At 48.9% G+C, this 17,365-nt stretch overlaps 1 protein-coding gene across 3 annotated transcripts in view; it reads right to left on the minus strand.

The window, feature by feature from the left end:
- The window catches only part of COP1 (COP1 E3 ubiquitin ligase), a 134,205-nt gene extending 122,929 nt beyond the window's left edge, over positions 1-11,276 (minus strand). For 2 of the 3 annotated variants that reach the window (XM_069862616.1, XM_069862615.1), the window contains exons 1-3: positions 10,905-11,276; positions 2,506-2,565; positions 880-977 (exon numbers count right to left, since the gene is read on the minus strand). In XM_069862616.1, the coding sequence (XP_069718717.1) occupies positions 880-977; positions 2,506-2,565; positions 10,905-11,212 (466 nt within the window). In that variant the 5' untranslated portion in view covers positions 11,213-11,276. Of the gene's footprint in view, positions 1-879; positions 978-2,505; positions 2,566-5,947; positions 6,793-10,904 lie in introns of those variants that run through there. The other variant, XM_069862617.1, reaches the window with a different exon arrangement.
- Positions 11,277-17,365: the final 6,089 nt, after the last annotated feature.

Raw genomic sequence — 17,365 nt, forward strand, 5'->3', positions numbered from 1 at the left:
AGTTTTATTTCACACCGAATTAGTGAATGGTGCGAAGAAAGAAAGATCACCTCAACCCTTTGCGCACACCCCCTCTCCTCATGTCTGTTTTCCTCCCCAGTATGGATCCAAAACCCCTGAACACAGGCGTATGGAAGCAATGTTCTATGGCTGAACACACCCTCCGGAACTCCCTCAGCACCACCTTTGGCACAACATGCTTGGGTCTAAACCTGTTTCGGAAGCATTCCTTAGCTACTGTAGCTTTGAATCCATTTACTATTAAATGGATATCCCAGCACACGACATCAAGATTTGTTTTAACTTTGACATTTCACGCTGCAATGTGTATCCTTTGATCTACCCATAAAAGTTTTAAACTCTGCTTCCAGTTAGAAACATTTCCCTCCTCTACTTAAGAAGCAATAGTTAGGACTGTGTATGTGTATGAGGACTTTTCTTGTGTGATTTACACATACATGTACATCCCACAGACCTCACTGCAGTAGCCAAAACAGTACAATATATAATTTAGTCTCTCTGCCTTCAGTGTCCATCCTTTGTAAACAGGATATGCTCTTGATTATTAGACAGACAACAGTGCAAGAAAACAAAAGTAAATAGATTCAAAATCTCTAGGCATAAGAACAATATCTTTGTTTTCCTTTTCTTAGTATGAAAACAAGCCAGTCTCACTACTGTAACTCAGCAGACAGAGCTGCTGGAGGCACTGGAGTATTCACAATTTATACTAATAACCACTTTTTATATATAAAAAACAGTTGACCAAAGGACTGATGTTTGCATTTTATGTTCAATATCCAGAAGCTTGTTATTTACAGGACAAATTTACGAGTGCCTGCCTTCCTTAATAACTAAGATGTTTCCCATGACGCTCACCTAGGAAGTTGGGATAAAGATGATCTATGTTGTCCACAACATAGTTGCATTTGGGACACCTGTTGTTGTCCTCCAAGCTCTGATGAATACATTTATAGCTGTTTAAAAACATAAAAACCGAGAGACAAAACAAGTGAGCAAGCATGAAGGAACAAAACATAAGCACAAGGTAAATAATATCAACCCTGGATAATGTGTACTCCGTTTGCGTTGCCAGCTAACAGCTGCAGGCCAAGATCCCACAGTGGAGTCAAAGTGTAAAAAAATATTAACTCTGAGCATGCTAGAGCAGAAAGACAAAGTTTCTTGGCAAGGATTATCAAAGGAGTTTAAGTACTTCATTCTTATTTTCCTGAGGGTTATGGCAATGTGGATACTCGAGCCACACTTCCACCTTAAATTTTTGCCCCTCTTCCACAGGCAGAGCTAACAAACCAACGGCATCATTCCAAAGCAACTCTTCTAGATTAGCCAAATACTTATCAAGGAACATTAAAAACTATTATGCACTTTGGTTAAGTGAGCTCTGAAGGAAATCCTTTCCCAACTTCTCACATTTGCCTGTTGTTCTCACCAGAAAGGACTTCAGAGGTGCTCTCTGTTGAGCTGTTAGCGATCTGAGGGACAGATTAACTACAAGATGCATTTTAGCATCAAGTTTAAACACCTCACTAAGAAACTAGCTTCACGTTGACTGTTGTTACAAGCACTGTGCGACAACATTGCTCTGCTCTCCCTAAATAGAGATATTTTACTGCTTCTCATCTCGAGCTTCTAAAAAAGTTACGGATCACAGAGATAAGGTGTTAACATAGAGGGCACAAAATCAGCTGTTACCTTACCTGTTGCAGAACAAACTCCTTCTGAAAGTTACCTGAAAATGCTGCTTGAGGAAATGCTTTGCACTACTAAAATATTGCTTCTTATAAGAAGTGATTTATTTCTAGTTAACAGATGCTGTAAGAGTATAATGTACACAGTACATTAAAACATGTTTCAATGTTTATTCCAACCCCTAGCTGCAAGAAGTGGGGGCAGACAATTCCATGACTGTTTGTGGAGGGTTCTTGTACTTCTCCACAAAACATTTCCTCCTCGGGGCAGCCAGGGATAACACACTGAAAAATAAGTGGACTTTGGGCAAATTCAGTACAACAGAAACAAGCCTGAAGCATGTCCTCAAGAAGTCCAAGAGAGCTACCACAGACAGCACGCAGACCACTTGAAACTGTATATGGTCTTGCAAAAGGCAAGGAGGACTTCCCAACACTCACTCTTGTGCCCCCTACAGAGGTGGAACCCACAGCTTTGGGTGGAAAGAGGCACCTTCCACTGCCAATGGTGACAAGCTGCTCTGCTCGGGGTACTGGAGGCTGCCAACGGTTTATGACCATTTTATTTCTTCACAGAGGAAATACGGTGGCACAACACTTTGTTTTAAACAACTAGAAGACTTCTTTTTTAAATCTAACTAGTACCCATCATTAAAAACTTGATTTCAACCTGTTTTTTCAGTGCCAGGACAGAAGACAGACAGTAACAAAAACTCAGGACAGGGATTCACAGCAATGTCACTCCACACACAGTGTCCGAGATGGACATTTTGCACAATGCAACAGATCTTACCAGAAGCTGTGTCCACATTTTGTCATGTAGGCTTCTTCAATCATATCAAAACAGATGGGACTGAAAACAAAACAAAAAAAAAAAACAAAATCAAAGATGACTCTGTTAAAAGAGGAAGGAAAGTATTATTAATTTAAAGCAGCCACCTAATCAAGCTCAGGCAATATTTTCTATTTGCAAAATGTAAGAGGACACAAAAGTGCAACATCAACCAGGCAGTGTAAAGATCAAAAGGGCAATCAAGAGCTCTTTCAACTCCAAATGATACTGCATTTGCTACGATTAGAACCCAGGTAAGTGTTCACTCTTGAAGTTTAACAGTTGCAAACTGCCCAAACAGAGCCAGAGTACCTTCAACAAGCAAGGCTGCAGAAGAACCTCCCAACAATCTGTACCAGGTCTCAAACAGAATGTAAAAACCAGGGTTTTTACATGCACAGACATAAGGTATTTATAAATAACACCAAAATTATTTATCCTTCCTTTCTTCAGCCAAAAGCTATCTATAATTAAAATAAACTATGCAAAGAGGCAGAGGAGAGCAGAAATAGTAGTATTGTCACAAGAATTAATAAGTGGGAAGAGGAAGAAGGTGCCAAGGAGGTGGTGTGCTGCTAAGCACAGCCAGGCAGCAGGCGTGGCTGAGCCTGTGGAAGAGGGCATCGAAGGCAAAGGGCAACCAAAAGGAGGAACCAACAGTCAAACGTGGTCTTAGAAAGTCAAAGAAGAAGACAGGAAAAGTAGAAGGTAGGACTGTTCGTAAAGGAGGGCAGAGGAATGCAGATGGAAAGAAGGGTTGTGGTGTTTTCCAAGACTAGTTAGGGACCAAAGTGCAGCCAGGTCCCTGGGAGGGCTCACCAAGGACCAAGCAGGTAGCTGACATGAAGGATGTGCAAGCAAGCAGTGCTGCACAGGAACCCCAGCAAGACAAGAGGCACAAGAATTCAATGAGATTAGCAGTGGAAGAAATCTGTCTCATCATTAAGTGCCTGTGACATGTTTGAAAGGAAAATGAAACACAAATGAAAGCAGAGGAGAGAGGCATCTTACACGCAGTGACTCCTATAGCTGCTGTCCCTGACAGCCGCTAAGACATGCTGTCACATACGTTCTCATCTTCAGGTCTTGGTCAGCTCTCCAGTGAGACGCTGTGGACAGCAACGCCACAGTTCTGTATGTAACACATGTATCAACTGCCTCATGAGCTTCACCTTGCTTTCGAGCCCTTACAGAGAGCCAAACACTCTCTTCTCACAAGTCCACACCAATCTCTGTTCGGAGATGTTTCCCCAGCATCTGTTTTCTCCAGAAACGGCCTCCTCCCACCTTCTGCCAACAAGGCAGCTCCCACAGAATGAGCCATTAATAAACTGTTAACAACTTTTGAAAAGCAGGAATCTTTTTGAATCCAGGATCAAAAACCCAGATCAGACTGAAACAGCAATGCTTGCCTGAGTGAGGAGGGGAGCACCTCAATTTCTCTTCTAGTTAGAACTCCACAAAAGACATCCTCCTCTTCATCCATTCTAGAGGATACTAACAGTCATTACTCCCTTAGGCATCTAAAAAATGGGAAGGACACCTCTTATATAAACACTTATTTTTTTAAGCCCACATGTGGGAAGATGCGGTCCCTGCCAATACAATCCACCTCTGAAAGACCAAAGAGGAAAACCTGGATGCATTGAAAGGTTTGTCCAACCTAACATACAAACCACGTTTTCTTAAATATTCCGCCAAACCACCTGCATAAACACAGCGTAAAGGCAAATGAATCAAACCAGAATGATATTCTAACCCATCTGAGCCACCAATTCCATTCCTCAAAACTAATCATCACACAGGTGTCCCCTTTTCACCCTGACAGACCCTTTTCTGCACATCATTTGTCTTGAGCAGCACTAGCTTCATGAGCTCAAGCCACCTCTTCCGAGTTAGATGTTATTTAGTTCCAAGGCACTGTTTAGTAAGAAGAAATTGTGACCAAACTTAGCCAACAAGAGTGGATTAATAAGAGAATTAGGCATCTTTGTACTCTATTGGCTGGCCTTTTAAAAATACTGTCAAAGACTTATAATTATATGAATGTCCGAGGCTGTTTTTTCCCCACTGATGATGAACAGCTTAAATTCTTTACCTTCCTCTAGTCATGCTGTGTAACATAGTGTCACTCTCTCCATTGGGCTAAAAATTGCTCTTCCCTGCAAGGCCAGACGTGGGTTTTCCAACATACTCCTAACGCCGCCCCAACTCCAGAAAGCACAGCAATTAACACAGCTGTAACACTCCTATGTCTGCAATAGGACATCACAAATTAGAGCTAAAATAAGATTGCCTCCTGACATGACAGTCACCCAAGACCACTGTTTCTGACTTATTATTCTTCATACCAGTTTGACTGAAGAAGTGACAGACCCAAAATAGTTGAGGAAAAGCAATCAGAGTCAGCAAATGGAGCCATTCAGTGCCAGGGTCACCGTTAACAGAGCCTGAAGTTTCCATTAAGAACTGCTTCCCCTGCAATGCTCACTGATTTACAAGTGGAAACAAGATTGATGTCTTTTAATACTTATCAAAGCCAAGCTGGCTGTAACACATCGAAGTTGCTATGCACCAGTTGTTTTAAGTTAATCTAACACAGAAGGAAGCTTAAGAAAGGAGTGGAGTGATCAGGAGTTGAGACGTACTACAGCTAGTATCACTGAAATTGAGAAATTTCAGTACAGTGAAATCAAGGCTTCTCTGTATGAGGTCGTTCTAACTCTGTATTTGTCTTAAGCAGCAGAGCCAGGTAAAAAGGACGTAAATCACTTCAGCAAGCCAAAAATGTCACTGTTCTGTACCAGACTCCAATGTCTTATTTACTAAACAGTTTTTTATCCAGCATAAAGGTTTACCATTCTTTCTCTATGAGGTATACTTCAAACACTTTTAAAACCACTTTAACCAAGCTCATGCTTCTAAGCTTTGCCAGCTCTTTCCAAGGCCACTCCCAAGAGCTCTACTGTCACCCTGCTGCCACCCAAACACCCGGCTGAAGCAGTCACTACACAGTTTAAACATTTCCAATTTCCTGCTGCTCTGCAGCGAACAACACCCATCATTTTCTCCCTCCTGTTCTGCTCCTCTTTGGTCAAAGCAGACAGCAAGACTTGTTGCAGGCTCTGTCCTTCATGCAGAAGGTGGCCAGGTTAAAGGTAATTGCCATTACCATCCACTCAATCTGAAGCACAGATGTAACAACAGATTATAAAACCATTGCTGTGTGTAGAATGGAAATAGCTCGCTGTGTTTTCAGTTTGTGACCTGCAGGGTAAATTTGCAGGATTCCTTCCTAAAGGGGTTTGCCGGATGACAAACACGTGAACAACTACACTCAGCGCACATCTGGCATTAACACGAAACCACCTGAGAAAAGAACTGTTTTGACAAACCCATGAACCTGCAAGTCCACCTTCAGAGGTGGCAGCAGCCCTCCCCACACCTGAGTTTGTAGGTTGTACCCCTCCAGATCGGTCCACATCCCCTCTTCCATACGTACATCATTCTGCCAGAGCTCAGAAACAAGCAGGAATACAAAACAGCCACTGAAGAGACAGCGTGTAGCAGGGTCCTCTCCAGCCAGGGAGCGAAGCAGACAGCAACTGGTTTTAAAGAGGTTTAGTCAATCACTAATTGGGAGGGCTAATGTAAGGCCTGGCAAAACCATAAGCAACTACCTTGCTGGACAGAAGAAAATTGCTTGGTTAGAGGATTCTTTCAGATGCTCTCCAAGCAAGAGGAAAGAGGCCTGGCTACAGAACGGCACAAATTACCTTTAAATTCTACATCTTGCTCTAGGAGAGACAAAAGGTTTCCCTTTCTATTATGAAGTAAATCAGAACTATTTACTTTCCTGACTAGAGTTAGACATTTCCAGGCAAAAGCCAATACGTAACACGAACAGTACACGCTTGCAAACTCCCAAGAGTACACGCGCTAAACGTTTCACAACCCAGACTAGCAACGTATGCCAATGTTTACGTTAAAGCCTAGGCCTCGCACTGCTGAGATAGCACTTTCTGAAGACAGGCAGGGAGGTTGCATACACAGATGCTATTTACAGGATTTCCACTTGCACCTTGATGTTTGAAACTCACCCAAACTTCTTCCCCCTTTCCCACCTTCAGTCTGGTACAGGCAGAATCTACCACTGAGTTTATAGCTGTAGCTAAGGGCAACTCACAGCCCTGTTCAGAAAAACTGCCAAGTGTTCCCCACAGCTGGCAACATCTTCAAAGTGTCCTGATGGGGAAAAGGCGTACGCAAAGCTTCTGCTTCTCACAATGAGATATCCAAAGCTTGTTTCAATCAATTATTTAAACCCACACCTTGTCTTCATGGACATTGCTCAAAACTGCAGAGCTGCCCAGTTGAGTTTAATTCTGTATTGTTAAAAAAAGAGAGGACAACTATAACATGAAGCTGGCATTAATAAACAAGAACAAGCCCTACAGCCCACAGACATACACAGCAGTTAACAAGCCTGGTAGGTTAACATTGTCTGCTCCTGGAACTTCTGACCTGCAGTTCAAACTGCCCAATATGGCTCTCTCGTAAACTGTAAGAGAGGGACAAGAAAAGATATTTTGCCCTGATTACTACTCATTTGATTTTCTCCTCTCACTTTGTGCAGCCTGCAGCACTCCTCAATGAGGACAAGACAACTAATTATATGTTCTCCTTGAAGCATGTACCATACTTACCTGCAGAAAAAAATCAAAAGAACCGAGAAATCTGCTTTTTGAGCCATCAGACAGCTTACAAACTTGTTATTGGTGTCACTTCCCTTCAAACGCCCTCACTTCTAATGCAGACAACAAAATGGGAAACAGCAGTCAACCTGCAAGGACGGGCAGACCACTACTGCCAAAGTACAAGTGCCGAGGGAACAGAGGGCATTGGCATCGAGTCATTCCCCACGGCCAAGAGCAACGCAGCCGCCTCCCACAAGTGCCCTTAAATCCACCTGGCATGGCTGAGAGCCTTCAGCTGGAGCAGGACATCAACCTATCACAGCTATGCTCTCATCCCAACTCTGCTACTAAGATGACTACTTACAGTAATCACCTGTAATTTTTTTATCACTCCTTATTACTAGTAAGTAGTAGTTTGTTTTGTCCACCACTAACTTTTCAGCAACTTCATTTTCTCACTTCAGTAGCAAGGACATTTCCTATCCACTCTGCTGGACAGTTTACAAAGGTGTAAAAATCAAGTCTACAGGTTTTTGAGACAGGCATCTGCCTGTCCGGTGCAGATGCAAAAGATCCAACCCCTCACCTGTAAGTCAGCGCTGTCAGAAAAAGTCAGCTTGGGAGCTGCACTCCACTTCTCTTCCTCTTTTTTACTGTTTCTTTCTTCCGACCCAAGCTTCTTTCCGTATCTCTTCCTTGCCTGTCTGTCTCAGATGCCAACACTTGCCCCTACTTTCTGTTCTCACATTTCAGCACATCCAACCAGCTATTAAAACTAAACCTACTCCTTATGCTTGGGGGTTTGAAACACATTAGCTGTTTTGGGCTGTCACTAAAACTGCAAATTACCAACAGTTCTCAAACGACACATTGCTGAGGGCCTTGGTCTACCACTTCTGCTGGAAGGGTGTCTCCAGCTACAACCTGCAGCTGTGGCTGCAGGGCAGCATCTGAATGGCTTCAAGAAAAGCCTTTATCTCATCACTGACAGAGTTTCCCACTCATCTGGTTTTAGGTGCCAGACTGACACAAACCTTATTGCTCTTTCAAACCAGCCAATCTTTCCAAGCAAGGAAGGCAAACCCATGCCAGCTTTGCTGGATCTATCAACCACCAAGAGACTCCTTGGATCTCCATTCGAAGGACCACAAAATCCTCGGCTGGCTCCTCTTCCAGAGGTCAGAGCAGGTCAATTTCTCAGGGGACACCTTGCCTGAGCCCCTCTGACCCTAGAAAACAGCACATTCGCTTGCAATGTCAACATGTTATGAGGAAACCGAGCAGGCCGCCAGTCCTTTCTGATCAGTTAGGCTTCTCCAGAGCATACCTGAGAAGGAACGTGCTGAGAATAACCTGGGTTTGCTTCAAAACAAAGAAGGTGAGAGCAATGCTGCTACATAGAGACAAAAAGCAAACAGATAAGAGGAAAAAAAAACAAAACAGAGCTGCAGTCCCCCTGAGGGCAGTTACAGATACAGAATCATAGAATGGTTTGGGTTGGAAGGGACCTTAAAGACCATCTCATTCCAACCCCCCTGCCACGGGCAGGGACACCTCTCACTGGACCAGGCTGCTCAAGGTCCATCCAACCTGGCCTGGAACACCTCCAGGGATGGGGCAGCCATGACTTCCCTAGGCAACCTGTGCCAGGGAATCACCACTCTCGTCATCAAGAATTTCTTCCTAACGTCCAATCTAAATCTTCTGCCTTCCAGGTTAAAGCCCTTCCCTCTCATCCTATCACTCTATGGGCTTGTAAAGAGCCCCTCTCCAGCTTTTCTGTAGCCCCTTTTGGTACCGGAAAGCTGACAGAAGTTCTCCCCAGAACCTTCTGTTCTCCAGGCTGAACAAACCCAAGTCCCTCAGCCTGTCCTCGTATGGGAGGTGCTCCAGCCCTTGGATCGTGTTTGTAGCCCTCGTCTGGACTTGCTCCAACAGATCCACATCCTCCCTAAGCTGGGAAATTCCAGATCTGCACACAGGACTCCATCCTTTCCCAACAGATCCACCTCCTCTTTTTGTTGGAGATCCCAGAACTGCACACAGGCCTCCCTCCCCAGCGTTTTCATATCCTACTTACCTTGGGAATTCCAGAACTACACATAGGTCTCCATTCCCTTCCCCAACACTTCCATCTCCTCCTTACGTTGGGAAGCCCAGAACTGGACACAGGACTCCATCCCTTCCCCAAGAGGCCCACTTCCTCCTTATGCTGGGGATTCCAGGTCTCCATTCCTTCCCCAGCAGACCCATGGCCCCCTTTCGCTGTGGATTCCAGGTCTCCATCTTTTCTCCAACACTTCCCTGTCCTCCTTATCCCTGGGATCCCTGCACAGAGGTCTCCGTCCTTTACCCCGAGACCCACATCCTTCTTACACTGGGGATTCCAGGTCTCCAACCTTCCCCAACAGCTCCACGTCCTTCTTTCACTAGGGATCCTAGGTCTAGATGCAGGTCTCCACCCTTCCCCAACACTTCAAGGTCCTCCTTATGCCTGGGGTCCCTACACACAGAGCTATAACTCCCTCTCCAAGAGGGATCCACATCCTCCTTACGCTGGCGATCCCAGAATTGGACACAGAACTCCATCTGTTCCTCAAGAGACCCATGTCCTCCTTACGCTGGGGATTCCAGAACTCCATCCTTCCCCAACAGATCCATATCCTCCAGATGTTGGAGATCCCAGGTCTTCATCCTTCCCCAACCCATCCATATCCTCCTTACACTGGGGATCCTAGGTCTCCACTCTTCCCCAGCAGACCTACTTCCTCCTTACGCTGAGGATCCCAGGTCTTCATCCTTCCTGAATAGATCCATATCCCCTGGATGCTGGGGATCTCAGGTCTCCATCCCTTCTCCAGCAGACCTACCTCCTCCTTATGCTGGGGATTCCAGCTCTCCATCTTTCCCCAGCAGACCCACCTCCTCTGATTGTTGGGGATCCCAGGTCCCCATCCCTTCCCCAACACTTCCAGGTCCCCGGAATGCTGGAGACCCCAGGTCTCCATCCTCTTCCCCAACACTTCCAGGTCCCCTGAACGGTGGAGATCCCAGGTCTCCATCCTCTTCCCCAACACTTCCAGGTCCCCCAAACGCTGGAGACCCCAGGTCTCCATCCCTTCCCCAACACCTCCAGGTCCCCCGAACGCTGGAGACCCCAGGTCTCCATCCCTTCCCCAACACTTCCAGGTCCCCCAAACACTGGAGACCCCAGGTCTCCATCCCTTCCCCAACACCTCCAGGTCCCCCGAACGCTGGAGACCCCAGGTCTCCATCCCTTCCCCAACACCTCCAGGTCCCCCGAACGCTGGAGACCCCAGGTCTCCATCCTCTTCCCCAACACCTCCAGGTCCCCCAAACGCTGGAGACCCCAGGTCTCCACCCCTTCCCCAACACCTCCAGGTCCCCCAAACGCTGGAGATCCCAGGTCTCCACCCCTTCCCCAACACTTCCAGGTCCCCCAAACGCTGGAGGCCCCAGGTCTCCATCCCTTCCCCAACACTTCCATCTCCTCCTCACGCCTGGGGCCCTGCACACAGGCCTCCATCCTTCCCCAGCACCCCCCCCCCCGCTGATTGTGGGGGATCCCAGGCCCCCATCCACCCACCCCCCCACTACCCCAGCTCCCCCGGGCGCGGGTCCCCGTCCCCCAGTCCCTCTCACCACACGAAGTCGTTGCTCTTGTCCTCGTACGAGTTGATGAGCCCGTTGCAGAGCGGGGTGAGCAGCGGCCGCTTCCTCCCCGCGCCTCCTCCTCCTCCTCCTCCTCCTCCTCCTGCCGCCACCGCCGCCCCCGGCCTCGCCGCCAGCCTCAGCCCCGACCCCGACACGGCGGCCGCCACCAGGGGCCGTGGCCCGGGGGACGAGGAGCCGGGGGCGGCCGAGGCCGAGGAGGACGAGGAGGAGGAGGAGGAGGAGGCGGCGGCGGCGGGCGGCGCGGCGGGGTGCGGCGGCGGGCGGCTGCCCGACATGCCGAGGCCGAGCCGAGCCGCCTCAGCGCATGGGGCTCTCCCGGGGAAAAGCAAAACGAAAAAAAAAAAAAAAACAACGCAAACCGGGGAGGGACAGAGGGAAGAAAGAGAAAGGAAAGAGCCGGGGAAGGGAGGAAGGAAGGAAGGAAGAAAGGAAAAAAAAATCCCGCCCGCCCGCGCGGCTCCGGCGCTGGTTCAAGCGTTATTGACAGCGCGCGGCGCGCAGGCGCGGGGCGGGGCGGGCGGGCGCAGGAAACAGCGTCGGCGGGGCAGGGCGGGGCGCGCGGGGACCGGCCCCCCCCCCCCCCCCTCCATCACCAGCGCCGCGCGGGCGGGCGGCGGGACCCGGGACGGGGCGCGAGGGGCTGGTGCACCCCCCAAGCCCCTCCGTGGGGAGAACGGGGCTGGTGCACCCCCCAAACCCCTCCGTGGGGAGAACAGGGCTGCTGAACCCCCAAACCAAACCCGTCCATGGGGGGAACGGGGCTGGTGCACCCCCAAACCCATCCATGGGGAGAATGGGGCTGCTGAACCCCCAAACCAAACCCCTCTATGGGGAGAACGGGGCTGCTGAACCCCCAAACCCCTCCATGGGGAGAATGGGGCTGCTGAACCCCCAAACCAAACCCCTCCATGGGGAGAATGGGGCTGGTGAACCCCCAAACCCCTCCATGGGGAGAATGGGGCTGCTGAACCCCTAAACCAAATCCATCCATGGGGAGAATGGGGCTGGTGCACCCCCAAACCAAACTCCTCCGTGGGGAGAATGGGGCTGGTGCACCCCCAAACCAAACCCCTCCATGGGGAGAGTGGGGCTGCTGAACCCCCAAACCAAACCCCTCCATGGGGAGAACGGGGCTGCTGAACCCCCAAACCAAACTCATCCGTGGGGAGAACGGGGCTACTGAACCCCTCAAACCCATCTGTGAGGAGAACGGGGCAGCTGAACCCCCAGACCCAATTCAGCCATGGGGAGAATGAGGCTGCTGAACCCCTCAAACCCATCTGTGGGGTGCACAGGGCAGCTGCACTCCCCCGACGCCATCACAAGGGGTGATGGTTTTAAACTAAAAGAGAAGAAGTTTAGACGATATATTAGTAAGAATTTTTCTGTGCCACGATTGGAGAAACACTGGCACGGGTTGCCCTGGAAGGTAGCGGAGACCACATCCGTGGAAATGTTCACAGTCAGGTTGCATGGGGCACTGAGCAACCTGATTGAGTTGAACGTGGCCCTGCTCGCTGCACTAGGGTTGGACGGGGTGAACCTCATGGTCCCTTCCAACCTAAACCATTCTGCCATTCTAGGTTTTGGGTGTTAAGGGAAATCACAGAATCACCAGGTTGGAAAAGACCCACCGGATCATCTAGTCCAACCATTCCTATTGTAGAATCATAGAATCTCCAGGTTGGAAGAGACCCACCGGATCATCGAGTCCAACCGTTCCTATCAAACACTAAACCATGTCCCTCAGCACCTCGCCCACCCGTCCCTTAAACCCCTCCAGGGAAGGGGACTCAACCCCCTCCCTGGGCAGCCTCTGCCAGTGCCCAATGACCCTTTCTGTGAAGAATTTTTTCCTAATGTCCAGCCTAAATCTCCCCTGGTGGAGCTTGAGGCCATTCCCTCTCATCCTGTCCCCTGTCACTTGGGAGAAGAGGCCAGCACCCTCTTCTCATGTCGCCCCCAGACTTCTGCAAACCAAACTGAAGGGTTCACAAAGCTCACTGCTCGACAACTTCTCCGCTTGGCCAGAAGCACTGCGGAGACCCTGTTGTTTCCTTTCTCTCCCAACAACCTACAGACAGGAGAGTAACTGTATTTATTGTCTGCAGCCAGCTTTACCTCTCTAGGGTTACAGAGGCAGCTGGTGAAACTCCAGGGCATTCCCCGAGGATAGTAATCCTAAACCCAGGAATGGGAAAACGCCCAAAGAGGTCAGGTCTGTAGCACTCCTCCCACTACAGCCTTCAGCGGGTTGTAAAACCAGTATGACAGCTGGTAAAACTGGTCTGAGGTCTGAGAAAAAAAAAAAAAAAAAAAAGTTGTCTTCAGGTAGGCAGTGTTGGTCAGGAGACCTCTCAGAATGCAGCAGGGTGGCAGGGACTTCAGCTGATAAATGTTCCAAAGGGACTATGGCAAAGTAGAGCTCTTGATTTGCTCTGGAGACGATGTGGAGTGCTCCTCCTAACTCCCCCTCTCAGCTGTGCCTGAGCACCACTGGGTATTTGCCTCTGTGCGTTGACCCCAAGTGTCAGGAAAAAAAAAATACTCAAACAGGACAGTCACCAAACCCCAAACTTTCTCTGTTAGTGTGGAAACGTGGATGAGTGCAAGCCAAGGAGTTCAAAAGTGACTTCTCTCTGAGACCCAGGTTGGTAGTCTTGCCTCTCCAAGCTGACATCTGCCACTATAGCCATTCCCGCGATTTAACTCTTTGTTGCTGTTACTACAAGTTTCCTCTTTAGAGTTTTTGGGCCTCTTTTTGGTGTTTGTTTGTTTGTTTGTTTGTTTTTCAGTCCTTGTGTTTCCTGCTTTCTATAAGGAGCCCGCTGAGTGGCAAGTCTCAGGACTAACCCCGTGAAGACCTTGAAACACATCAATCCCCCCTGTTTTCAGTGGGAGCAAAGAGCAGAGCCTAGTACCTTTCTTTGAGCCTGATTGTTGGTGTCTGTGTGCATCATATTTCCTGTTGCTAAGAGGAAGAAAAGCCTCATTTTCTTGTCTTCTGGGGGGGACGAAAAGCTTTACAGATGAGTGTTTGCCATGGAGTTTTATGTTTCCAAGAGAAGAGGAAAGCAGGAGTAAGCAGCAGTGTTTGCAAGAGCACGTCTACATGCTTCATGCGTTCTGAAATACGGGCTGGTCCTTGAAAGGTCTTGCTATCCTTTGATGCTGTTACTGGCTGTGCTCCAAGGAGTAGAAAAGTAAAACACAAGTAAAAGCTGTTAAAGATGAAATATGTGCCCATTTATGCCTGCACATAATTGACCTTTGCAGCAACACCTCCACCCACAGGCAGCGAGTGTGGCACCCAGCACCTTCAGCACCCACTGACCGACTGCCTGATGCCCGAGCTTTAGAATATCCGTACAAGCTCTGGGAGGCCCTTGGAGTGAAGACCTTCTCTTCAACACTCTGATGAATAGCGAGCAGCCTCTTGCTTCTGGAGACATTTCTTTCCCGCGGTTGCCTTGCATTACCAGTTCCAAGATGCAGCCTAAGGGAAGATTAGATGCTACTCCTGGAGCTACCTGTGTGCTGTACCGGGATAAAGGTCATGGATAAAGCCTCCCAGCTTTAAAGTTCACTGCAGTTGGAGCAGTGCTGTGCCTGCTAATTCAGTTATCTTCCAGTCCCTGCTAGCACAAAATGAGCTCCAAGAATTGATTAGCTAAAATCCAAGAATTGACTACGTTGTTATTAGAATCATAGAATCACCAGGTTGGAAGAGACCCACTGGATCATCGAGTCCAGCCATTCCTATCAAACACTAAACCATGTCCCTCAGCACCTCGTCCACCCGTGCCTTAAACACCTCCAGGGAAGGGGACTCAACCCCTCCCTGGGCAGCCTCTGCCAGTGCCCAATGACCCTTTCCATGAAAATTTTTTTCCTAATGTCCAGCCTAAATCTCCCCTGGTGGAGCTTGAGGCCATTTCCCCTTGTCCTGTCCCCCGTCACTTGGGAGAAGAGGCCAGCACCCTCCTCTCCACAACCTCCTTTCGGGTAGTTGTAGAGAGCAATGAGGTCTCCCCTCAGCCTCCTCTTCTCCAGGCTAAACACCCCCAGCTCTCTCAGCCGTTCCTCCTAAGGCCTGTTCTCCAGCCCCCTCACCAGCTTTGTTGCTCTTCTCTGGACTCGCTCCAGAGCCTCAACATCCTTCTTGTGGTGAGGGGCCAGAACTGAACACAGGATTCGAGGAGCGGTCTCACCAGTGCTGAGTCCAGAGGGAGAAGAACCTCCCTGGACTCAATGGCAGGGGTACAAGACTGCAACACGATAAAGCACCTGTAAGAGGTTTTTCTCTGTATCCTCCAGCCAGCAGCGTGGCAGATGCTTGCACTGCTTTGGGGCTGGGATCCTGCATTTAAGCTTGACTCCTGCTGGGTTCAGGACAGAGGGGACAGTCCTGGCACGGGGACACCTGCACCCTCGTGTAGCATCCTCCTCCTTAGGGTCCTGCTCAGGTCCAAACCCACCCCTTGTCAGGTTGCTTATGTTTCCTTGCTTAATCTGGGTATTACCTTTGTCTTTCTGCTTAAAGGAGATATTAGGTTTGTTTGTCTGCCTTCAGAGGTGTGTGGAGCGCAGCCAGGTGTGCCCCTCCTGCCCCGCCAGTAAACACAACCCATTCCTGGCTGGCCTGAAACCTAGGCTGAAAACACATCTGGGATAGGTTATTGGGCACTGGCAGAGGCTGCCCAGGGAGGTGGTTGAGTCCCCTTCCCTGGAGGGGTTTAAGGCACGGGTGGACGAGGTGCTGAGGGACATGGTTTAGTGATTGATAGGAATGGTTGGACTCGATGATCCGGTGGGTCTCTTCCAACCTGGTGATTCTATGATTCTATGATTCTATGATCTCCAGCTCTAGCCCTTAGTGGTCAGTTTATGCACAGAAACTGGTATTTCTGATAGATGAATGTTTGGGAAAACCGGCTCTAGGGGGCAGCTCTTCTTTTTCTGTTTTCCAGCCTCCGAAGCTGGACACTGACTGTGTTCCAAGTGTTTAAGTGCTGCTTCTGAATCTGTGCAAAGAATGATGATGCACTACCTGTGGCATTAAAGGAAAAAGCAGGCTAGTACTGTCTATAGATGAACAAACCTTAAAAGCTGTATAGATTCTGCTCCTCTGGGTATATCAGTCCTACTCATTATAAGCCTGAAATTTGTGACTTTATGACTGCCGCTCCATTTGCCTGTGCAGCAGCCAGCTGCAGCTGTGATACTGAGTGATACATGCCACAGAAATCGTTAAGGGAGCTCTGTGTGGAGCACCATGCACAGAGACTGAGACCTCTTCTACGCAGCGCAACGCGGGGGCCAGATGTCTGGGGGAAATGACAGTCACTTCCTGGCTTTCTTCGTGACTGCTGGTGACTCACTAGGAAAATGACTTCTGCTTCTGCTTCTAAGCCTGTTGCTGCCACCTAATTTCCACTGGGTCTGTTAGTCCATCCAGGGGCTCAGCGACCCCTGCTAGGAACTGCCACCCTGGCTTGAGAGTTGCTGCTCCAGAGGTCATTAGAGAGCTTTATTAATAATCATTGCATTAACCTCCCAGCTAGCCAGTGACAGAAATGCCAGTTCTCCCTTTTTATAGGTGAGAAAAATGAAGTGTGGACAGGTTCATCACCTGGTTACAAATTCAGTGGGAACTCTTAATGCTCCATAAATCTGAAAATTAGGCTGTCAGCAACTTTTCCTCAAGCTGATCTGCTGCAAGGCTATCCAGGAGACCCAATCCCTACACATCAGGTACACTCCCTCCTCTGTTTACTGGGAGAAACCTGAAGATATCTCTCCATTTTCTACTCCCTATACATTTCTTCTTCCACACGTCCTTCCCTAGAGTCCCCAGATGTTTGTGCATCACTCTCTCCTGGTTGTGCAGCCTCCATGCCCATATGGCTACTCTCCTTCAGCTGGAAAGAAGTAAGAAAGATTGGCAGCTGTCAAATCCTCTACATCTCCTCCCACACGAACCAGAGAGGAGCAAAGTCCTTGCTTAATGCCTACTTTGGAAGCAGATTCCCATGAAGAGCAAGGAGCCGACAACCCTGTCACTATGGAGGTGAGCCCTGGGGTCTGACCTTCAGCAGAGAAATACAGCAGAGGCAGGAAAAAGGAGTGGGGTGAGTTAAGCTCTGTCCTGCCTGCAGCATCATGCCAGCTGCAAGGACCCTGGGGGCACCAAAACCCCTTGATTGCCTTGAGCAGCCTCACCTGGGACCTCTGTTCATGCCCCCACTGGCAATTGGCCCAGCTGCTGTACTTAACGTTGGGTCTGGGCTCTTTCCCCTATTTCATAGAATCATAGAATCACCAGGTTGGAAGAGACCCACCGGATCATCAAGTCCAACCATTCCTATCAAACACTAAACCATGTCCCTTAGCACCTCGTCCACCCGTGCCTTAAACCCCTCCAGGGA

This window comes from Phaenicophaeus curvirostris, chromosome 8 (genome assembly GCF_032191515.1).
Source record: "Phaenicophaeus curvirostris isolate KB17595 chromosome 8, BPBGC_Pcur_1.0, whole genome shotgun sequence".
Taxonomy (NCBI): domain Eukaryota; kingdom Metazoa; phylum Chordata; class Aves; order Cuculiformes; family Cuculidae; genus Phaenicophaeus; species Phaenicophaeus curvirostris.